This window comes from Triturus cristatus, chromosome 1_1 (genome assembly GCF_964204655.1).
Source record: "Triturus cristatus chromosome 1_1, aTriCri1.1, whole genome shotgun sequence".
In the NCBI taxonomy this organism is placed as follows: Eukaryota; Metazoa; Chordata; class Amphibia; order Caudata; family Salamandridae; genus Triturus; species Triturus cristatus.
In genome coordinates, this window is record NC_140579.1 from 118,281,018 (window position 1) to 118,299,152 (window position 18,135).

At 47.3% G+C, this 18,135-nt stretch overlaps 1 protein-coding gene across 1 annotated transcript in view; it reads right to left on the bottom strand.

The window, feature by feature from the left end:
* Positions 1-9,972: 9,972 nt before the first annotated feature.
* LOC146869717 (uncharacterized) overlaps positions 9,973-18,135 on the bottom strand; it is a 73,987-nt gene continuing 65,824 nt past the window's right edge. Inside the window, exon 18 of the mRNA XM_085640206.1 lies at positions 9,973-10,869. Within this exon, the coding sequence (XP_085496332.1) occupies positions 10,588-10,869 (282 nt within the window). The 3' untranslated portion in view covers positions 9,973-10,587. The remainder of the gene's footprint in view (positions 10,870-18,135) is intronic.

Sequence of the window (18,135 nt, forward strand, 5' to 3'; positions counted from 1 at the left end):
GCATGCGCGGGCTCCTGCGCATGCGCTGTTCCCAAGGGAAGACACGCTGGAGAAGGATCGAAGCCGGGGGATGCCGCCGATAAGGTAAGGTTACTTAACAATTGCTTTTGTAATGTATGTAAGACTGCGGGCGGGAGGCGGGCGGCAGGCAGGCGGGATGTGCATAAGGGAACTATGCGGAGAGTGCGGGGATTGGTTTCATCTCCGTGCCTCTCTGCGTAGGTCCCTTACACACATTATGCCCACCCTTATCTAGCACACCACTCGTACCTGTTACAGTTTCCTCCAGTCATTGGAGTCACAAGTGGTCTAGCACCTCATTCATACTTGTAAAGTGTTCCTTGATTCATTGGGGCCAGAGGTGGTCTAGCACACAACTCGTACCTGTAAAGGGTTCCTCCAGTCATTGGAGCCACAGGTGGTCTAGCTCCGCACTTCTACCTCTAAAAGGTTCCTCCAGTCATTGGTGCCACAGGGGGTCTACAACCCCACTCGTACCTGTAAAAGGTTCCTCCAGTCATTGGGGTCGCAGATGGTCTAGAACCCCACTCGTACCTGTAAAGGGTTCTTCCAGTCATAGGGGCCATAGGTGGTCTAGCACCCCACTTGTATATGAAAAGGATTCCTCCAGTCACTGGGGCCACAGGTGGTCTAGCACACCACTCGTATATGTAAAGCGTTCCTCCAGTCATTGGAGCTGCAGGTGGTCTAGACTAGCACCCCACTTGTACCTGTAAAGGGTTCCTCCAGTCATTGGGGCCACAGGGGGTCTACAACCCCACTCGTACCTTTAAAAGGTTCATCCAGTCATTGGGGCCGCAGGTGGTCTTGCACCCCATTCATACCTCTAAAAGGGTTCTTACAGTCATTGGGGCCACAGGTGGTCTAGCACCCCACTCGTATATGTAAAGGATTACTGCAGTCATTGGTGCCACAGATGGTCTAGCACCCCACTCGTACCTGTTAAGATTTCTTCCTGTCATTGGTGCCACAGGTGGTCTAGCACCCCAATGATACGTGTAAAGGTTTCCTCAAGTCATTGGGGCCATAGTTGGCCTAGCTCCCTTCTCGTACCTGTAAAGGGTTCCTCTAGTCATTGGGGACACAGCTGGTCTGGCACCCCACTTGTACATGTAAAGGATTCCTCTAGTCATAGGGGCCACAGGTGGTCTAGCAGCCCCCTCGTACCTGTAGAAGGTTCCTCCATTCATTGGGGCCACAGGTGGTATAGCACCCCACTCTTACCTGTAAAGGGTACCTCCAGTCATTGGGGCCACAGGTGGTCTATCACCCCACTTGTACCTGTAACAAGTTCCTCTAGTCATTGGGGCCACAGGTGGCCTAGCACCCCACTGATACTTGTAAAGATTTCCTACAGTCATTGGGGACATAGGTGGCCTAGCACCCTACTCGTACCTGTAAAGGTTTCCTCCAGTCATTGGGGCCACAGGTGGCCTAGCACCCCACTCATACGTATAAAGGGTTCCTCCAGTCCTTGGGGCCACAGGCGGTCTAGCACCCCACTTGTACCTGTAAAGGGTTCCTCTAGTAATTGGGGCCACAGGAGGTCTAGCACCGCACTTATAACTATCAAGGGTTCCTCCAGTCATTGGGGACACAGGTGGTCTAGAATCCCACTCATACCTATAAAGGGTTCCTCCAGTCTTTGAGGCCACAGGGATCTAGGACCCCACTCGTACCTGTAAAGGCTTCCTCCAGTCATTGGGGCCACAGGTGGTCTAGCACCGCACTTGTACCTATAAAGGGTTCCCCCAGTCATTGGGGCCACAGGTGGTCTACAATCTCACTCGTACCTCTAGAGGGTTCCTCCAGTCATTGGGTCCACAGGTGATCTAGCACCCCACTCATACCTGAAAATGGTTCCTCCAGTCATTGGGGCCACAGGTGGATTAGGACCCCACTCGTACCTGTAAAGGCTTCCTCCAGTCATTGGGGCCACAGGTGGTAAAGCACTGCACTCGTACCTGTAAAGGCATCCTCCAGTCATTAGGGACATAGGTGGTCTAGCACCCCACTCACACCTGTAAAGGTTTCCTCCAGTCATTTGGGCCACAGGGGGTCTAGCACCCCACTCGTACCTGTAAAGGGTTCCTCCAGTCATTGGTGCCACAGGTGGTGTAGCACCCCACTCGTACCTGTAACAAGTTCCTCTAGTCATTGGGGCTACAGGTGGCCTTGCACCCCACTAATACGTGTAAAGGTTTCCTACAGTCATTGGGGCCATAGGTGGCCTAGCACCCTACTCGTACCTGCAAAGTGTTACCCCAGTCATTGGGGGCACAGGTGGCCTAGCACCCCACTCATACATGTAAAGGGTTCCTTCAGTCTTTGGGGCCACAGGTGCTCTAGCACCCCACTTGTACCTGTAAAGGGTACCTCTATTCATTAGGGCCACAGGTGGTCTAGCACCGCACTTGTACCTATAAAGGGTTCATCCAGTCATTGGGGCCACAGGTGGTCTACAACCTCACTCGTACCTGTAAAGGGTTCCTCCAGTCATTGGGGCCACCGGTGGTCGAGCACCCCACTCGTACCTGTATAGGGTTTCTCCAGTCATTGGGGCCACAGGGGTTCTAGCACCCCACTCGTACCTCTAAAGGGTTCCTCCAGTCATTGGGGCCAAAGGTGGTCTACAACCTCACTCGTACCTGATAAGGGGTCCTCCAGTCATTGGGGCCACAGGTGGTTTAGCACACTGCTCGTACCTGTAAAGGGTTCCTCCAGTCATTGGGGCCACAGGTGGTCTACAACCTCACTCGTACCTGATAAGGGTTCCTCCAGTCATTGGGTCCACAGGTGGTTTAGCACACTGCTCGTACCTGTAAAGGGTTCCTCCAGTCTTTGCGTCCACGGGGGGTCTAGGACCCCACTCGTACCTGTAAAGGGTTCCACCAGTCATTGGGGCCACAGGTGGTCTAGCACCCCACTTGTACCTGTAAAAGGTTCCTCCAGTCATTGGGGACACAGGTGGTCTAGAACCCCACTCGTACCTGTAACGGGTTCCTCCAGTCTTTGGGGCAATGGGGGTCTAGGACCCCACTCATACCTGTAAAGGGTTCTCCCAGTCATTGGGGACCCAGGTGGTCTAGCACCGCACTTGTGCCTATAAAGGGTTCCTCCAGTCATTGGGGCCACAGGTGTTCTACAATCTCACTCATATCTGTAGAGGGTTCCTCCAGTCATTGGGGCCACAGGTGATCTAGCACCCCACTCCTACCTGAAAATGATTACTCCAGTTATTGGGGCCACAGGTGGATTAGCACCCCACTCCTAACTGTAAAGGCTTCCTCCAGTTATTGGGGCTACAGGTGGTCAAGCACCACACTTTTTCCTGTAAAGGCATCCACCAGTCATTATGGATACAGGTGGTCTAGCACCCCACTCGTACCTGTAAAGGGTTCCTCTAGTCATTGGGGCCACAGGTGTCCTTGCACCCCACTGATAAGTGTAAAGGTTTCCTACAGTCATTGGGGACACAGGGGGTCTAGCACCCCACTCATACCTCTAAAGGGTTCTTCCAGTCATTGGGGCCACAGGTGGTCTACAACCCCACTCGTACCTGTATAGGGTTCCTTCAGTCATTGGGGCCACAGGGGGTCTAGCACCCCACTCGTACCTGTAAAGGGTTCCTCCAGTCATTGGGGCCACAAGTGGTCTACAACCTCACTCATACTTGTGAAGGGTTCTTCCAGTCATTGGGGCAACAAGTGGTCTACAACCTCACTCGTACATGTAGAGGGTTCCTCCAGTCATTGGGGCCACAGTTGATCTAGCAACCCACTCATAACTGAAAATGGTTCCTCCAGTTATTGGGGCCACTGGTGGATTAGCACCCCACTCGTAACTGTAAAGGCTTCCTCCAGTCATTGGGGCTACAGGTGGTCAAGCACCGCACTCGTTCCTGTAAAGGCATCCTCCAGTCATTATGGACACAGGTGGTCTAGCATCCCAGTTGTACCTGTAAACGGTTCCTCCATTCATTGGTGCCACAGGTGGTGTAGCAGCCCACTTGTACCTGTAACAAGTTCCTCTAGTCATTGGGGCCACATGTGTCCTTGCACCCCACTGATACGTGTAAAGGTTTCCTACAGTCATTGGGGCCATAGGTGGCCTAGCACTCTACTTGTGCCAGCAAAGTGTTCCTCCAGTCATTGGGGCCACAGGTGGCCTAGCACCCCACTCATACGTGTAAAGGGTTCCTTCAGTCTTTGGGGCAACAGGTTGTCTGGCACCCCACTCGTACCTGTAAAGGGTTCCTCTATTCATTAGGGCCACAGGTGGTCTAGCAACTAAGCCTGGGCGAAGCACTATGCTACGCTCGCGTAGTTTGCGAAGTTCGCGCTACTTCGCACTACGCGAACTGCACGTAGCACAGTGCGAACACGCGTAGTGTAGTGTTGCGTAGTGCTGCGGTCATTTTTTGCTTGCTCGCGGTCCTCAACGTCAAGTTGGCGACCGCGAGCAAGCAAAATGACATCCCGGCGAGACTTTTTCCTTGTTTGCGATCAGCAACATCAAGTTGGCGATCACGAGCATGGAAAATAAACCTCCCGGCGAGATTCCCAATGCGAGGAGGTCAGGTTTCTCATTGCGAGGGGTCGCGTATGCTCGCAACCGCTCGCAATGAGAAACTACCAGTTCGCGTTGAGAAAGCTGCCGCACGAGTAGAAATCTACTCGAGCAGCAGAAAACTACAGCTCGCACTGTGCAAGATGCCATTTTCAATGATTGCACAGTGCCGGTTGCTTGTCCGCACTGTGCAATCATTGAAAACAACATCTTGCACAGTGCGAACATGTTACTACGCAGTTCACGAAGTGCTACGCGTAGCTCGCGTAGTGCGAACTTCACTTTGCGTAGCTTCGCGAAGTGCTACTTCGCGAACTACGCCCACCCTTAGCAACGCACTTGTACCTATAAAGGGTTCCTCCAGTCGTTGGGGCCACAGGTGGTCTACAACCTCACTCTTACCTGTATAGGGTTCCTCCAGTCATTGGGGCCACAGGTGGTCTAGCACCCCACTCGTACCTGTATAGGGTTCCTCCAGTCATTGGGGCCACAGGGGGTCTAGCACCCCACTCGTACCTGTAAAGTGTTCATCTAGTCATTGGGGCCACAGGTGGTCTACAACCTCACTCGTACATGATAGGGGTTCCTCCAGTCATTGGGGCCACAGGTGGTTTAGCACACTGCTCGTACCTGTAAAGGGTTCCTCCAGTCATTGGGGCCACAAGTGGTCTACAACCTCACTCATACCTGTGAAGGGTTATTCCAGTCATTGGGGCCACAAGTGGTCTACAACCTCACTCGTAACTTTAAAGGGTTCCTCCAGTCATTGAGGCCACAGGTGGTATAGCACCCAACTCATACCTGTAAAGGGGTCCTCCAGTCATTGGGGCCTCAGGTGGTCTAGAACCTCACTCGTACCTGTAAAGGGTTCCTCCAGTCATTGGGGCCACAAGTGGTCTACCACCCCACTCATACCTATAAAGGGTTTCTCCAGTCATTGGGGCCACAGGTGGTCTTCAATCTCACTCGTACCTGTAGAGGGTTCCTCCAGTCATTGCGGCCACAGGTGATCTAGCAACCCCCTCATACCTGAAAATGGTTCCTCCAGTTATTGGGGCCACAGGTGGATTAGCACCCCACTCGTAACTGTAAAGGCTTCCTCCAGTCATTGGGGCTACAGGTGGTCAAGCACCGCACTCGTTCCTGTAAAGGCATCCTCCAGTCATTATGGACACAGGTGGTCTAGCACCCCACTTGTACCTGTAAAGGGTTCCTCCATTCATTGGTGCCACAGGTGGTGTAGCACCCCACTCGTACCTGTAACAAGTTCCTCTTGTCATTGGGGCCACATGTGTCCTTGCACCTCACTGATACGTGTAAAGGTTTCCTACAGTCATTGTGGCCACAGGTGGCCTAGCACCCCACTCATACGTGTAAAGGGTTCCTCCAGTCTTTGGGGCCACAGGTGGTCTAGCACCCCACTCGTACCTGTAAAGGGTTCCTCTATTCATTAGGGCCACAGGTGGTCTAGCACCGCACTTGTACCTATAAAGGGTTCCTCCAGTCATTGGGGCCACAGGTGGTCTACAACCTCACTTGTACCTGTATAGGGTTCCTCCAGTCATTGGGGCCACAGGGGGTCTACAACCTCACTCGTACATGATAGGGGTTCCTCCAGTAATTGGGGCCACAGGTGGTTTAGCACACTGCTCGTACCCGTAAAGGGTTCCTCCATGCATTGGGGCCACAAGTGGTCTACAACCTCACTCATACCTGTGAAGGGTTATTCCAGTCATTGGGGCCACAAGTGGTCTACAACCTCACTCGTAACTTTAAAGTGTTCCTCCAGTCATTGATGCCACAGGTGGTATAGCACCCCACTCATACCTGTAAAGGCTTCCTCCATTCATTGGGGCCTCAGGTGTTCTAGAACCTCACTCGTACCTGTATAGGGTTCCTCCAGTCATTGGGGCCACAAGTGGTCTACCACCCGACTCGTACCTGAAAAGGGTTCCTCCAGTCTTTGGGGCCACAGTTGGTTTAGCACCCCACTCGTACCTGTAAAGGCTTACTCCAGTCATTGGGGCCACAGATGGTCTAGCACCCCACTCAGACCTGTAAAGGATTCCTCCAGTCGTTGGGGACACAGGTGGTCTAGCACCCCACTGCTACCTGTAAATGGTTCCTCCAGTCATTGGCGCAACAGGGGATCTAACACCCCACTCGTACCTGTAAAGGGTTCCTCCAGTCATTGGGGCCACAGGGGGTCTAGCACCCCACTCGTACCTATAAAGGGTTCCTCCAGTCATTGGGGCCACAGGTCGTCTAGCACACCACTCATACATGTAAAGGGTTACTCCAGTCATTGGGGCCACAGGTGGTGCTGCTATCTTCCAAGTCGATCAGTTTGCTGCAGAGAAATAGTAGTTCTTGGTCTCTGCCTTTTGCTGATTCGAGGAGGCCCTCTACCACTGTCAGCATTTGGTCCAGCCCCTCAGCTCGTGTGTGGAACACTGCAATGTCTGCCTTTATCGACTTCGCTTCCGCAGCCAGTGATGAAATATTAGTGTCCATCCCTTCTAGTCATCGACTGACGGCTTAGATTTCCAGCAGGATGTGGTCCATGGTCTCACCTTGTGTGGAGGCTGGAGTGGCCTGGGAGGGGCACTTGTAGGGGGTGGCGCCCTTTGTAGACATATTGCATGGCCATTTGAGCGCTTCCGTGTAAAGGAGATGCCTGGAGGACTTGTTCCCGTGCTTGTTGGTGGACATTCGCCTCTAGTCTCAGGAAGATGAGGTAGGGCAGTGTAGAGGCACAGCAAAGATCTGTGGGGTCAGGACTATGGCACCCCAGTAGTGGGGTAGCTGTGGCTATGCTCTGCGGGCAAACCAAGCATGGGTGTCAGCCCCCTGTATAGTCCAGCTTTCTGCCAATGTGTGAGTGTTAGCCGGGATCCATGCGAGAGCCTTCCCAGCTTTGGCACTGGGGGCATTGGTGGAGGGGGGAATCTCCCCACGTGTGCTTCAGCATAGTGCAGGACACAGTGGTGGGTTGTAGGAGCTTTAGCGTTGGCTCCTTCCGCACCCGGCCTCTCCCTCTGTGCCTGCCGGTGCTTTCCTCGGTGTCAGCCCGTGGGGTTAGTAGGGTCCTGGGACATCCAGGTGGTGGGTCTGGGGACACCACCACTCTGTGCTGTTTTCCCAGGACAGAGGCGTCCTGTAGTGGGAGAAGCGGCGTCTCTGCCGGTCCTGTTCCTGGTGTGGGCAGTCACATCATGCTGTGCTCAGTGAGTTGAGGCCTGCCTGACTGTGGTAAGGGACCTGGTGGCGCCGACGAGTAGGCCGCATGTTGGAATGCGGTATTAGTGCCTGGCTGGAGCGAAGCCATAGAGGTCTCGCCCTCGGGTCCACAATGTATTCTTTTACAGAAGCCCATAATTCTTCAATACCTTTAATGTCCACGTAGGCAGCGCCCGCCCCTTTCTTTGCAAGTTCAGTTTTCCTGTTCGCTCGCCGCAGTTTCTTGGGTGCAGGGGGGGGCACTCAATTCTACACTATGATTAGAAACAATCAAAACCCTGCTGCGTGTATTATGCCCAGAAGTGATGTTGCTCTGACTGGGACTAGAGGCCCCCAAACCCTCCTGTACTTAGCCCATTACTCCAACCAGTGATTTTTCAATAGCTGAGCCCGAGGTTTCACTCAACATAGGGGGCAATGCACCAGCCTTGTCCAGAGAAAGCCGCTTCTCCACCCTATCTATTTCTTTTGTGATTGCACCCACCACTTTTACCAAGAAAGAGTCAATAGTTCCATGATTTGGGCCCTGCAGGGAGGTTGTGGGTGCTGCTTACCTTCTTCCCCATATTGCCCCTATATAGTAGACCCTCCTCTCGTCTGAGGGGTAGAGTAATAACAATGTCCCAGAATACTGGGCAAGTACTCACATTTAGGAGCTTGTTGGCTATAGCTAGTGGCCGGCCACTGTCCCTTTCCTTTTACTCCATGCAGATATTGAAAGACAACACCAACAGTTAACATCCACCTAACGAAGGACCAAGAGAGTTGGCCCAGCCATGGTTAGCCGTGGACGGGTGAAGATGGGCCTGGCCTTAGCCAAGGCTTTGCCCCGGCACGCCCACGTGCATCCTGTGCTGTGGGAGCCCTGGCCAACTTATGAAGCGCCTCCGGGCGTGGAATTGCTGACGCGTCAGCATTTGCAAAGGGTGCTGGGGCGTGTAGTCCTCCTCCTCTGCCCTCTCTGAAACAAACAGGTGTCCTGCACTGCGCGAGCCCTGGCCAGCTTATGAAGTGCCTCTGGGCATGGAATTGCTGATGTGGCAAAGGCCGCAAAGGGTGATGGGGGTGTAGTCCTGCTCCTCCGCCCCCTCCGAAACATACAAGCAATTACACAGTCAGTGACACATGCACAAAATCACATCACTCACACATGCACTTACAGACCCGTACACCCACTAACACACCCACTCTCAAATGTCTGAAGTTATACTCAGGAAAAAAAAAAGACTTCCAAAATTCACAAAAAAAAATGATTACGGGGACGATTTAGGGGGTCATTCGATGGCGGTAGGACTTCAGTCCATCCGCCATCATAGCGTATTTGAGACTACCTGCCTACAAGACGGAGGTCCCACAGGCGAAACTATGATGTGAACTTCACAGTTGGGGTTTATTGGCCACCTTTTACATTGTAGCGGGTGCTGCTGGCTGCACCACCCACCGCAATGTAAAACAGGGATGTTTTAGTTATCACCATACTACGTGACAGGCACCACGTGGTGCCTGTCACTTGGTTCAGGGTTATGGAGGTGGGCACTATAGGTGCCCCCCAACACCCAAAGAAATGTGGCAGGGAAGAGGACTCACTATGGTCCCCCAATGTCAATCCCCGCCAGCCTTTTCATGGCAGGTGAACCACCATGGATCGGCTGGCAGGGAGGGACATCCTAATTCCTAGGCACTGCCACCAATGCAGGGATTGGAAGGCCCTCCACCGCACCAGCGGTCTCAAGGAGCCCCTTTGGATGTGTGTCCGTCAGAAAACCGCCATGGAACCGCCAGCCATCGTAATTTGGCGGGCAAGGAATGACCCTCCGATGGCAGTGAGACCACCACCGGCAGCCTGGCAGCCTGGCGGTGGCGGTCTCACCATTATCGTAATCACCCCCTTAGTTGAAAAACAACCTTAAAAATGTTTGAAATACACAGAAAAATCCTAAGGTTACAGGGACATTATAGGTAGGAAATTTTATTATAGGTGCACAGGGTGGTTACTAGATGGTCTTCATAGGCAGTCCTTCTTTATCCATAGAGTGCATTTATGAAGTTCTTTCATTTAAGCCAATGAGACCATCCTGCTTACCTTAATTCACATACACTCAGAATGTCTGAATGCCTCAAACATTTACAGAGAATAAATTAGTTTTCTACATTATAAATATCAATAATAAATATGTTGCACTGTTTGTCAGTACACAAGATGCCTTTTAACCCATACAGGAGCTGCAGATCTGTAGTCACTAGCAGTGGCTACTCATAGTCTTAGGGTTCATCTGAGTATGACTGAAAAACTCTCCACGAAGCCTACTTCTACCACGCAAGAGTGTCAATGGGTGCCCCTTTTTGTTAGGTGGAGGGAACGAGTGTAGACTCCACACCATCCTTCCCACCAAGAAGTGTTAGGGCTGGATCACTGGAGCACCAGCTAGAGAAGGAGGGTGTTCGTAGAAAGTTGCATCTTCCTTAGTAAACTGGGAACCTGAGAAATGTGGACTGATTTGTTTGAAGGAATAGCAATTGGGCTCACATTTTTGAGTGCTGTAGGCCTTTGATCTTGGAAGTGTTCGTGCATGGCCGGATTGCGAGAGATTAGGATGTAATCAGCAGAGGGAGTCAAAAGGTCAGAGTTATTCTGAACAGACAGTAAAATGTTTCCACACTGAGAACCAGCTTTTCCTGCAGTCAAAGCAATGCACACATGCACTCAATGAGATTCCAGACTGGTAACTCAAGGTAGAGGCTTCCTGGGTGTTTTCCTCAAGGGTAAAACCGATATGTTCTGCTGTTATGTTCCCTGTTATCATCAGTTCTGTCTTGGCGGTGATTATCCTGGTTATTGGCTTGAGCCCTGTGTTCCTGGTGGTGCTCCAGGTTGTGATGGTGGGATGGTTCCCACTGACCCTGAATCTGAGGGTCACTTTGATGATAGTGAGTGTTGTATCTTGGTATGTTTGATGTGAATTCTGTCATGTTTGCAAAGCTGGCAGCTGTTGGCGAATAGGAACCTCCAAAGAGCCCGGACAATCCTCCTGAGAAAAGCTGAAAGAGAAGGAAGGAGGAATTTGTAAATAGCAACACAAAACCATCAGAGATGTAGTCCACACAGAATGACTTGTGCACAAAGTAATGACATTCACTGAAAGAGATTCCTCAACACCAAAGGTAGGCAACACCAGAAGACTGCTCTCATTACTAGAAATCCTGAAACAGCCGCTGCTGTGGGGAAAGCTTCACACCAAAGGGATGCTCTGATGAACAACAATTCAATTCAATTGAATATTGATTTAAAAATGTGGATCTCCATTGAGGTCCACATACAATATACATATAGTTGTTACATAATGGATTTGATAGAATATAAGCTAAATTCATTTCTCAGACCATTGAAAGATGTCAAAAACCCTTCATAGTCAGTTTTAGATTTTCCTTACATAACATAAATGGATATTATCAATTACCCCAATAGGCGAGATGCAAAATAAGGATATCGGCATAAAGACAATTAAGCAGCTATAATAACCTAGATATAACCTCTACCAAAACAAATGGCAAAAGTCTAGATCCGTTCTAAACATTAATATATTCTAATTTTGTGCACAAATACTTTAATATGGAAGGAACTACATTTGCAAATTTCAAAATAATATACAGCTATGTATAATAACAGTTTCTTTAGAAAATCAGGTTTTAAATATCAGCAAGAGAGTGGGCGTACAATAAATTCCCAATGTACAAAGAATAGTTAAATAGTAGCCATAACATGTGCGGGTTTTAAATAGCAGCAAGAGAATGGGAATACAATAAATCCCAAATGTTCAAAGAACAGTTGGATAGCAGCCATAACATGTGCAAAATACCATCTAAAAAGAAATGAGTACTAAGACTCTTTTAACCTAAAATACACTGGACCTTATGATTAACAACATAATTGGAGGAAGAGCCATGTATCTAAAAGGAAAACCTATTAAAAGGATAAAATACAGGTTAAAATATATTCACAAACTCTTTAAAAAAGTTAAATATTTTTACACAAGGTGCTTCATTCTTCGGACAAAAGAGAAATTCACTAGCTGATGTTACATTTCTGATACAGTTATGTAAAAACATCGGAAGAAGCCAACAACAACGACACAGAACCAATACTGGGTTAACAAACAAGACATGATCTAGGTTCTGAATGCCGGAATCACTTAAGTTACAGATCTTTCCATTTCTTATGCAGTGATACCAATTTGCTATTAGGTCATTTAGAGGTAAAAGATTCATGCGACATAGGGTAAGCCATTGACGAATGCTATGTTCCAGGTTCCAAGATAGGTATTTCTGAGGAATTCTTGGTGTATTCGACCTGGCTATTATATTTAGCCTTTCTTTTGAATTGCAAAATGTAATATCTCTATCATAACTAATTTTACAACTTATAGATTTTAAAAAGGATTGAAAATCTCAAGGCGGAAGGGTAATCACAGACTCTTCTTGTGCACAAAAAACCTTTAGTGCCAAAGAGAAGTCACAAGAAAAAGAACATTTACCTATAAGACCTCCCAAAATTGCTTGACACATGAAACCTCTTAGTGTGCGTGACTCACTATATTTTAACTTATATCCCCAACTGAGAATCCTGGCTAAACCTTGAATAAAGGAGCTTGTCAAGCCAAATTCCAATCTAATACCTGCTATTGGGACTAGAGTGTTAGAATTACATAATTTACGTAAGATCTGGCCTTCAATCTTATCTAAAAAATGACGGTCCTTCACTGGAAATGATTCAATAGCATAAAGCAAAGTCGGAGGAATTTTTGCTTTAAAGACAGTAATCAGATGTAAAAAATGTCTTCGACCCATTGCGCTATAAAAAATACGCAGGCCATTTGCATAAGATGCCGATTTACAAGAACTGTGTTCGATATGGGGTTTATTCTTCGTATTGCCTGCTATTACTTTCCATAAATATATGAGGGAATATACCACCACCAGCTTTTCAGGACCACTTTTCCGCTTAAAATTAAATAATTTTCTGCTTCTATTGCATTTCATAATTAAAACTTTACTTTTAGAAACATTGATCTTCAAGAAGTGTTCCATCGTATATTTCTGTAATGGCAGCAGATTTTTATTCTGCCTTTAGGAGTTAGATCCATCGCTGCAATATCATCCTCATACAAAAGGCATGCAAAAGAATGGCTGCCTATCTTCGGTGCATCTCCCTCTAAATGAGAAAAGCGTTCAGGAAGATCTGCTATATACAAGGAAAAAAGCAGCAGAGCTAATAGACACCCTTGTTTCAGACTATTTTCTGTAAGTACTACAGATGATAAGCCATGATTTCCTCCCATTAATACCTGTCACCATGTTTGAGAATGTAGGGCCATAATTAAAGATAACAAAGGAGAAGGCACTCCCATTTTATATAATTTTTTCCACAATAGTGGCCAGTCTACCTTATCAAAGGCCGTTGAAAAATCTATAAAGGCCATATATACATTTAACCCATGAAAAATCATGTATTTCTCCTCAATTAACTTCAACATGGAGATGGGTGGAGTGATTTTCCTAAAGCCTGCTTGTTCTAAAGGGAGGACCTTCTTCTCCACCACCCATTCAATGAGTTGATCAAGAATACTATGAGGAAATATTTTTCCCACTGCATCTAAAAGAGCTATTTGCCTGTAGTTACCAGGATTATGTCTATGGCCCTTTTTGTACAGTGGTATTCACCTGCGAGTAGAAAAAATCTAACTGTGGAGTTAGATAAGTAGCCCACAACATAGGTTCCTTTTTAATTACTGTCATGGGGATTTCATCAGGACCATTGCTCCTGAGGCTCTCATTTTTTTAATAAATCCTACCACTTCACTCGTTGAGGGTGCATAGCTGGATTCAGGAATATTAAACGAATAGGGTGCGGCAGAAGCAAGGATGTTGGATTAGGATTTGCAGAGTAAAGTTCTACCAGATGGGATTTCCATTCCTCTTCATTAGTAGGAATGGGGAGTGATTTTACTCTTGTGCCGCAGCAACCAGCGATTATTTCCCAATACCTTTTAGAGTTATTTTTTTAGGCTTCCCCTTTTAACTGTACTCAATCACGATCTTCCTTTTTTTGCTTTAGGGAGTGTTTTTGTTCTCTGTCTTTTTCATTAGAAGATTTATTAATTTACTACGTTCGAGAGAAAAATTCAGGAACTGAGCCCTCACTAATTTATTTATATCCCTATTTAAAGAGAGCATTGGGTTAGAATGCAGTCTCTGTTTAGCTGGAAAGTATAAGGATTTACTTGTTGTAGCCAAAGTACTTATATTGAGAAAAAATGCTTAAAATAAAATTTGCGGAGAATAACATTCGGCTATTATTAAATGCTGCTGATCTTCTATCAGATCTGTAAAATTCTCCTTTAATTTAGCGGTAGCTAAGATATTCCAGTGGATTCTACCATTTTTTGCATTAAAGCCTACTGTGCTATCATTAAAATTCCAGGAACCTACCTTAGCACAAGTAGACTCAAATTTACAACAGATGAACATATGATCGCTAAAATCATTTTCCAAAACTTCCATACTTACAAAAGAAATCTGTAGAAACTATTAGATAATCTATAATACTTCTCCCGCTAGGCACCTTATGTGTATACTTTGCTGGTATATAGTTTTCTAGCCTCCCATTGGCAAATAGATCTTTTAATAAATAAGAGTAAGATGTATCAGGAGGTAAATATGCATTTACCATCAGCAGAGTATCTGGATGATCTTGATCACCCTAAAAATCTAGCTTGATCGCCTGAATTAAGTTAGAGGCATGAAAGAATACTTTATATGACCATCTAAGACTTGTACATAGCAAGATAGCAATCCCTCCTTTAGCATGTCCTCTATTCACAGGGAGCGCAGGGTGGCTCAGCACTATATAGTCCTCAATTGACCAGTTCTTTGAGTTCCAAGTCTCTTGTAGACATACTATCTCAGCACTCTGCTCTTTCAAAAATCAGAGTTTATTTTTATTGGTGTTTAAGCCGGCTGCGTTCCAAGAAATCAATTTGAGACTCTTGCTAGGAAGAGTTCCCATATTATAAGCCTGAGGATCTATTTATATTTAGGGCCCCTGCTACCCAACTCCACTTGTTATCTTCCTTATCTGGAGTGGTTCTTTTTTTCTGTGACAAGCGAAACAATCCTGCCCTCCTTACCAAGGGAAACCTGTAATATATTCTCTCTCTCTAGCATTTCAAGTTCTGATTGTTAAGTGAAATGCTTGAGATTATGCCATTACACCACACTGCGTATTTGAGTTTTTGTTTGGGTAAAAATCAGATTGTGGGAGCAGAGAAACAATTCAAACCAACAGAACGAGAGCGTCTGTTGTTCATGTCACACAGAATCTGCACTATTCATTTTAGCATAAAATGCATCCTCATGACCAAAATGGCCACAACAATGTATGTCATGCAAAATGTTAGTGTAAAATGGCGAACCAGCATTTTGTGTAATAATGTGTAATTTTGCATAATGTTTAAGGTATTTCACAGGATTTCTTTAGAGGAAGTTACACAAATTTCACCAAGCCTGATTGTAAGAAACCATAGCCCTCTTATCTTCAGAGATGCTGCACTGATTGACTCTACTTGGTTCCACATCTTAGACTTAGTGGGTAATTCAAGAGCTAGTTAAATGGGGAATTATGTGGGATGAAGATCTAATGAGTTCTAATTTGAGGGAAATAATAAAATATGGTCCCCTTCTCAAAGGCTCTGGAAATGGTTCACATGAAGGTATAATTCTTTTTTGAGAGGCTGTTTGGGTCTCTTGAGGTCTCTTGAGGATCATCTTTTATGTCCTCTTTGGGTGTGGGCATTGCTTCATCTTTGAGATGCTGTTGGGGTCTCTTGCAGATGATCTTTCATGTCCTATTGATGAGAGGAAAGAAGGTGTTGTTCTATGTCTGAGAGACTGTTGGGGTCTCTTGAAGATGATCTGGTATACCCTATTGGGAATTCATAGAAAAAGGGACTGAAGCTCCATTGCAGCCATGCCCTATATTCAGAGAGGGCTGACAGAGATGTTAACGATATAGGGCAGGGACGTATTGTTGCTACTGCTTCAGGGAGCTATATTGACAGCCAATGAAAGATAACATTTGGATTAACATCCTTCCCCCAGCAACAAGCAGCTCAGTGGCATTCTGTATGAAAGACCAGCAGCAAAAGAGACCTATGGTCAGATCTTTCCACAGAAATCTAGAAAGAAGGGAACTTTGAGAGAAACACACTACCTGGTGAATTACCTAGAGCTCTGCTCTCTTTAAAAAAGGTTAAAATCCCACCAGTTTAAACATACAGGATGCATGCAATGTACTTCTAGTTCTTCAAAACCATTGACTGGGCAGGCACTTTTTAGATATATTGCTATGAATGTGAATTGTGGGTATTTTTTATTTACAATAACTAACTCCTTCGTGGAGGGCAAAGTGGGGGTATGGAGAGGTGATCTCCTATAATTTATATTGTGATAACAAGAAACTGCTACAAAGAGCATTGTGTAATAAACAAATAATATTTCTTAATAAGTAGCGGCTACTTGAGCAGTGATGAGTATAAATCTGCTGGATAAAGATTGCTAAGCATGACCTTTCTACAGACCTTGATAGCTAATGTGAGGGAGGAGTACCTAAAGGATCCCGTGGAGACTGATTATTTCAGCACCCTGTAGCGCAGTCATATAGGGCGGAGTATTATAATATTCTCTAAAAATGGGCATTGATGGTGGAGTACTGCAGTAGCATCCACAGAAGCCAATCTGGCTAATGGGTTTAAATAGTCCCTATAACAGGCCAGTGTGAATGCAGTGTTAATGTAGTCCATGAAGTGTGCAATGATTGTGGAGTATTGCAATAATGCTTAATGTGACTAGCTTCCCTTACTTGCTTGTCATTTGGCGCCTTCCCCATTTGCCTCCTCCCACCGTACTGCTGCATGGCCCACCAGCTTTTTTAGCCTATTTTACTCTTTAGGTGAGGTTACAGCCCATTTAGGGTCAGCCTTCCTGAGCCCACTTGGTGCAGTTTTTTCCTGCTTGCCGACTCCTGCCACCCGCTTCCCTCTGTCCGCCTCCCCAGTGCCCCTCTCAGGACCTAATTAATGGAGGCGACAGCACAGCAGAGCTGCCAGCGCACCGAAGGCTTGCTAAAGGCAAGTCTGTCTGCACAAGTCTGGACCGTGTTCAGCACCAGGATCCCTGGCCCTCCGGGCACCCAAAGGTACTCCATTGCAGATCTTTGAGCCCTGTGCTACTGGACAGCACAGCAACTGCTGTATTGTATCTACTCACTCCACGGCAGGACCGTTCACCTGGCAATGCTGTCTCTTCAACTGCAACATAGGACCTCCCGTGCCATGCCCACTCTGCCAACCAGGATCTCCCGGGAACCACTCCGATGTCTCCTGATCAATGCCAGATCATTCTGCAAGCACGCTACCGAAGTCTGGGACACCATCTCCACCCTCGTCCCCAGCATGATCTTCACCATAGAGACCTGGCTTGACCCCTCTGCTGCTCCGAAGAATCTTCTAATTGCTCCCCATAAGCAAAAGAAAAACAGTCACATAAACCCTGCTCACCAGCTGGCTGGACTATGGCAAGGCACTGTATGCAGGAATCGTCACCAAACTCATGAGAAGACTCCAGACGATACAGAACTCAGCAGCCAGATTGATTTTCAACCTACCCAAACAGACCCACATTACCCAACACCTGAGGAACCTCCACTGGCTTTCTGTCTAGAAAACATGGCAATTAAATGTACTAACACATGCCTACAAAGCCCCCCATGGCCAAGGAGCAGCATACATAAACTACCGCATGAACTTTCACCAACCATCCAGAAATCTTCACTCCACCTCCCAAGCACAGAAACCAGACATCCGCCGTAGCCGCAGCAGAGGCCGCTCATTCTCCCACCTCACTACCAAGTCCTGGAACACACTCTCTCTCCACCTCCAGACATCGCCCTCCCTGATAGACTTCATGAAGAGACTTGAGACCTGGCTTTTAGACTAAACCCAGCTGCCCAGCGCCTGGATACCGGGTGATAAGCTGCGCTCTATGAGTACCATTGATTGATTCATTGATTGAGTAAGGGTGCTGCAGTACTCTCAAAAGCAGTCTATAAAGGAAACATATTATACTAGCCTGTTCTGGTCATGGTGTATCCCTGCACGCATGCCTGAGAACTGTGGTACCTTGCATGGTTCTACATGAAGGCTCCAGCAGCACGCTGTATTTTACACTCGCCTCAGGCTGTTTCCCTCGTGC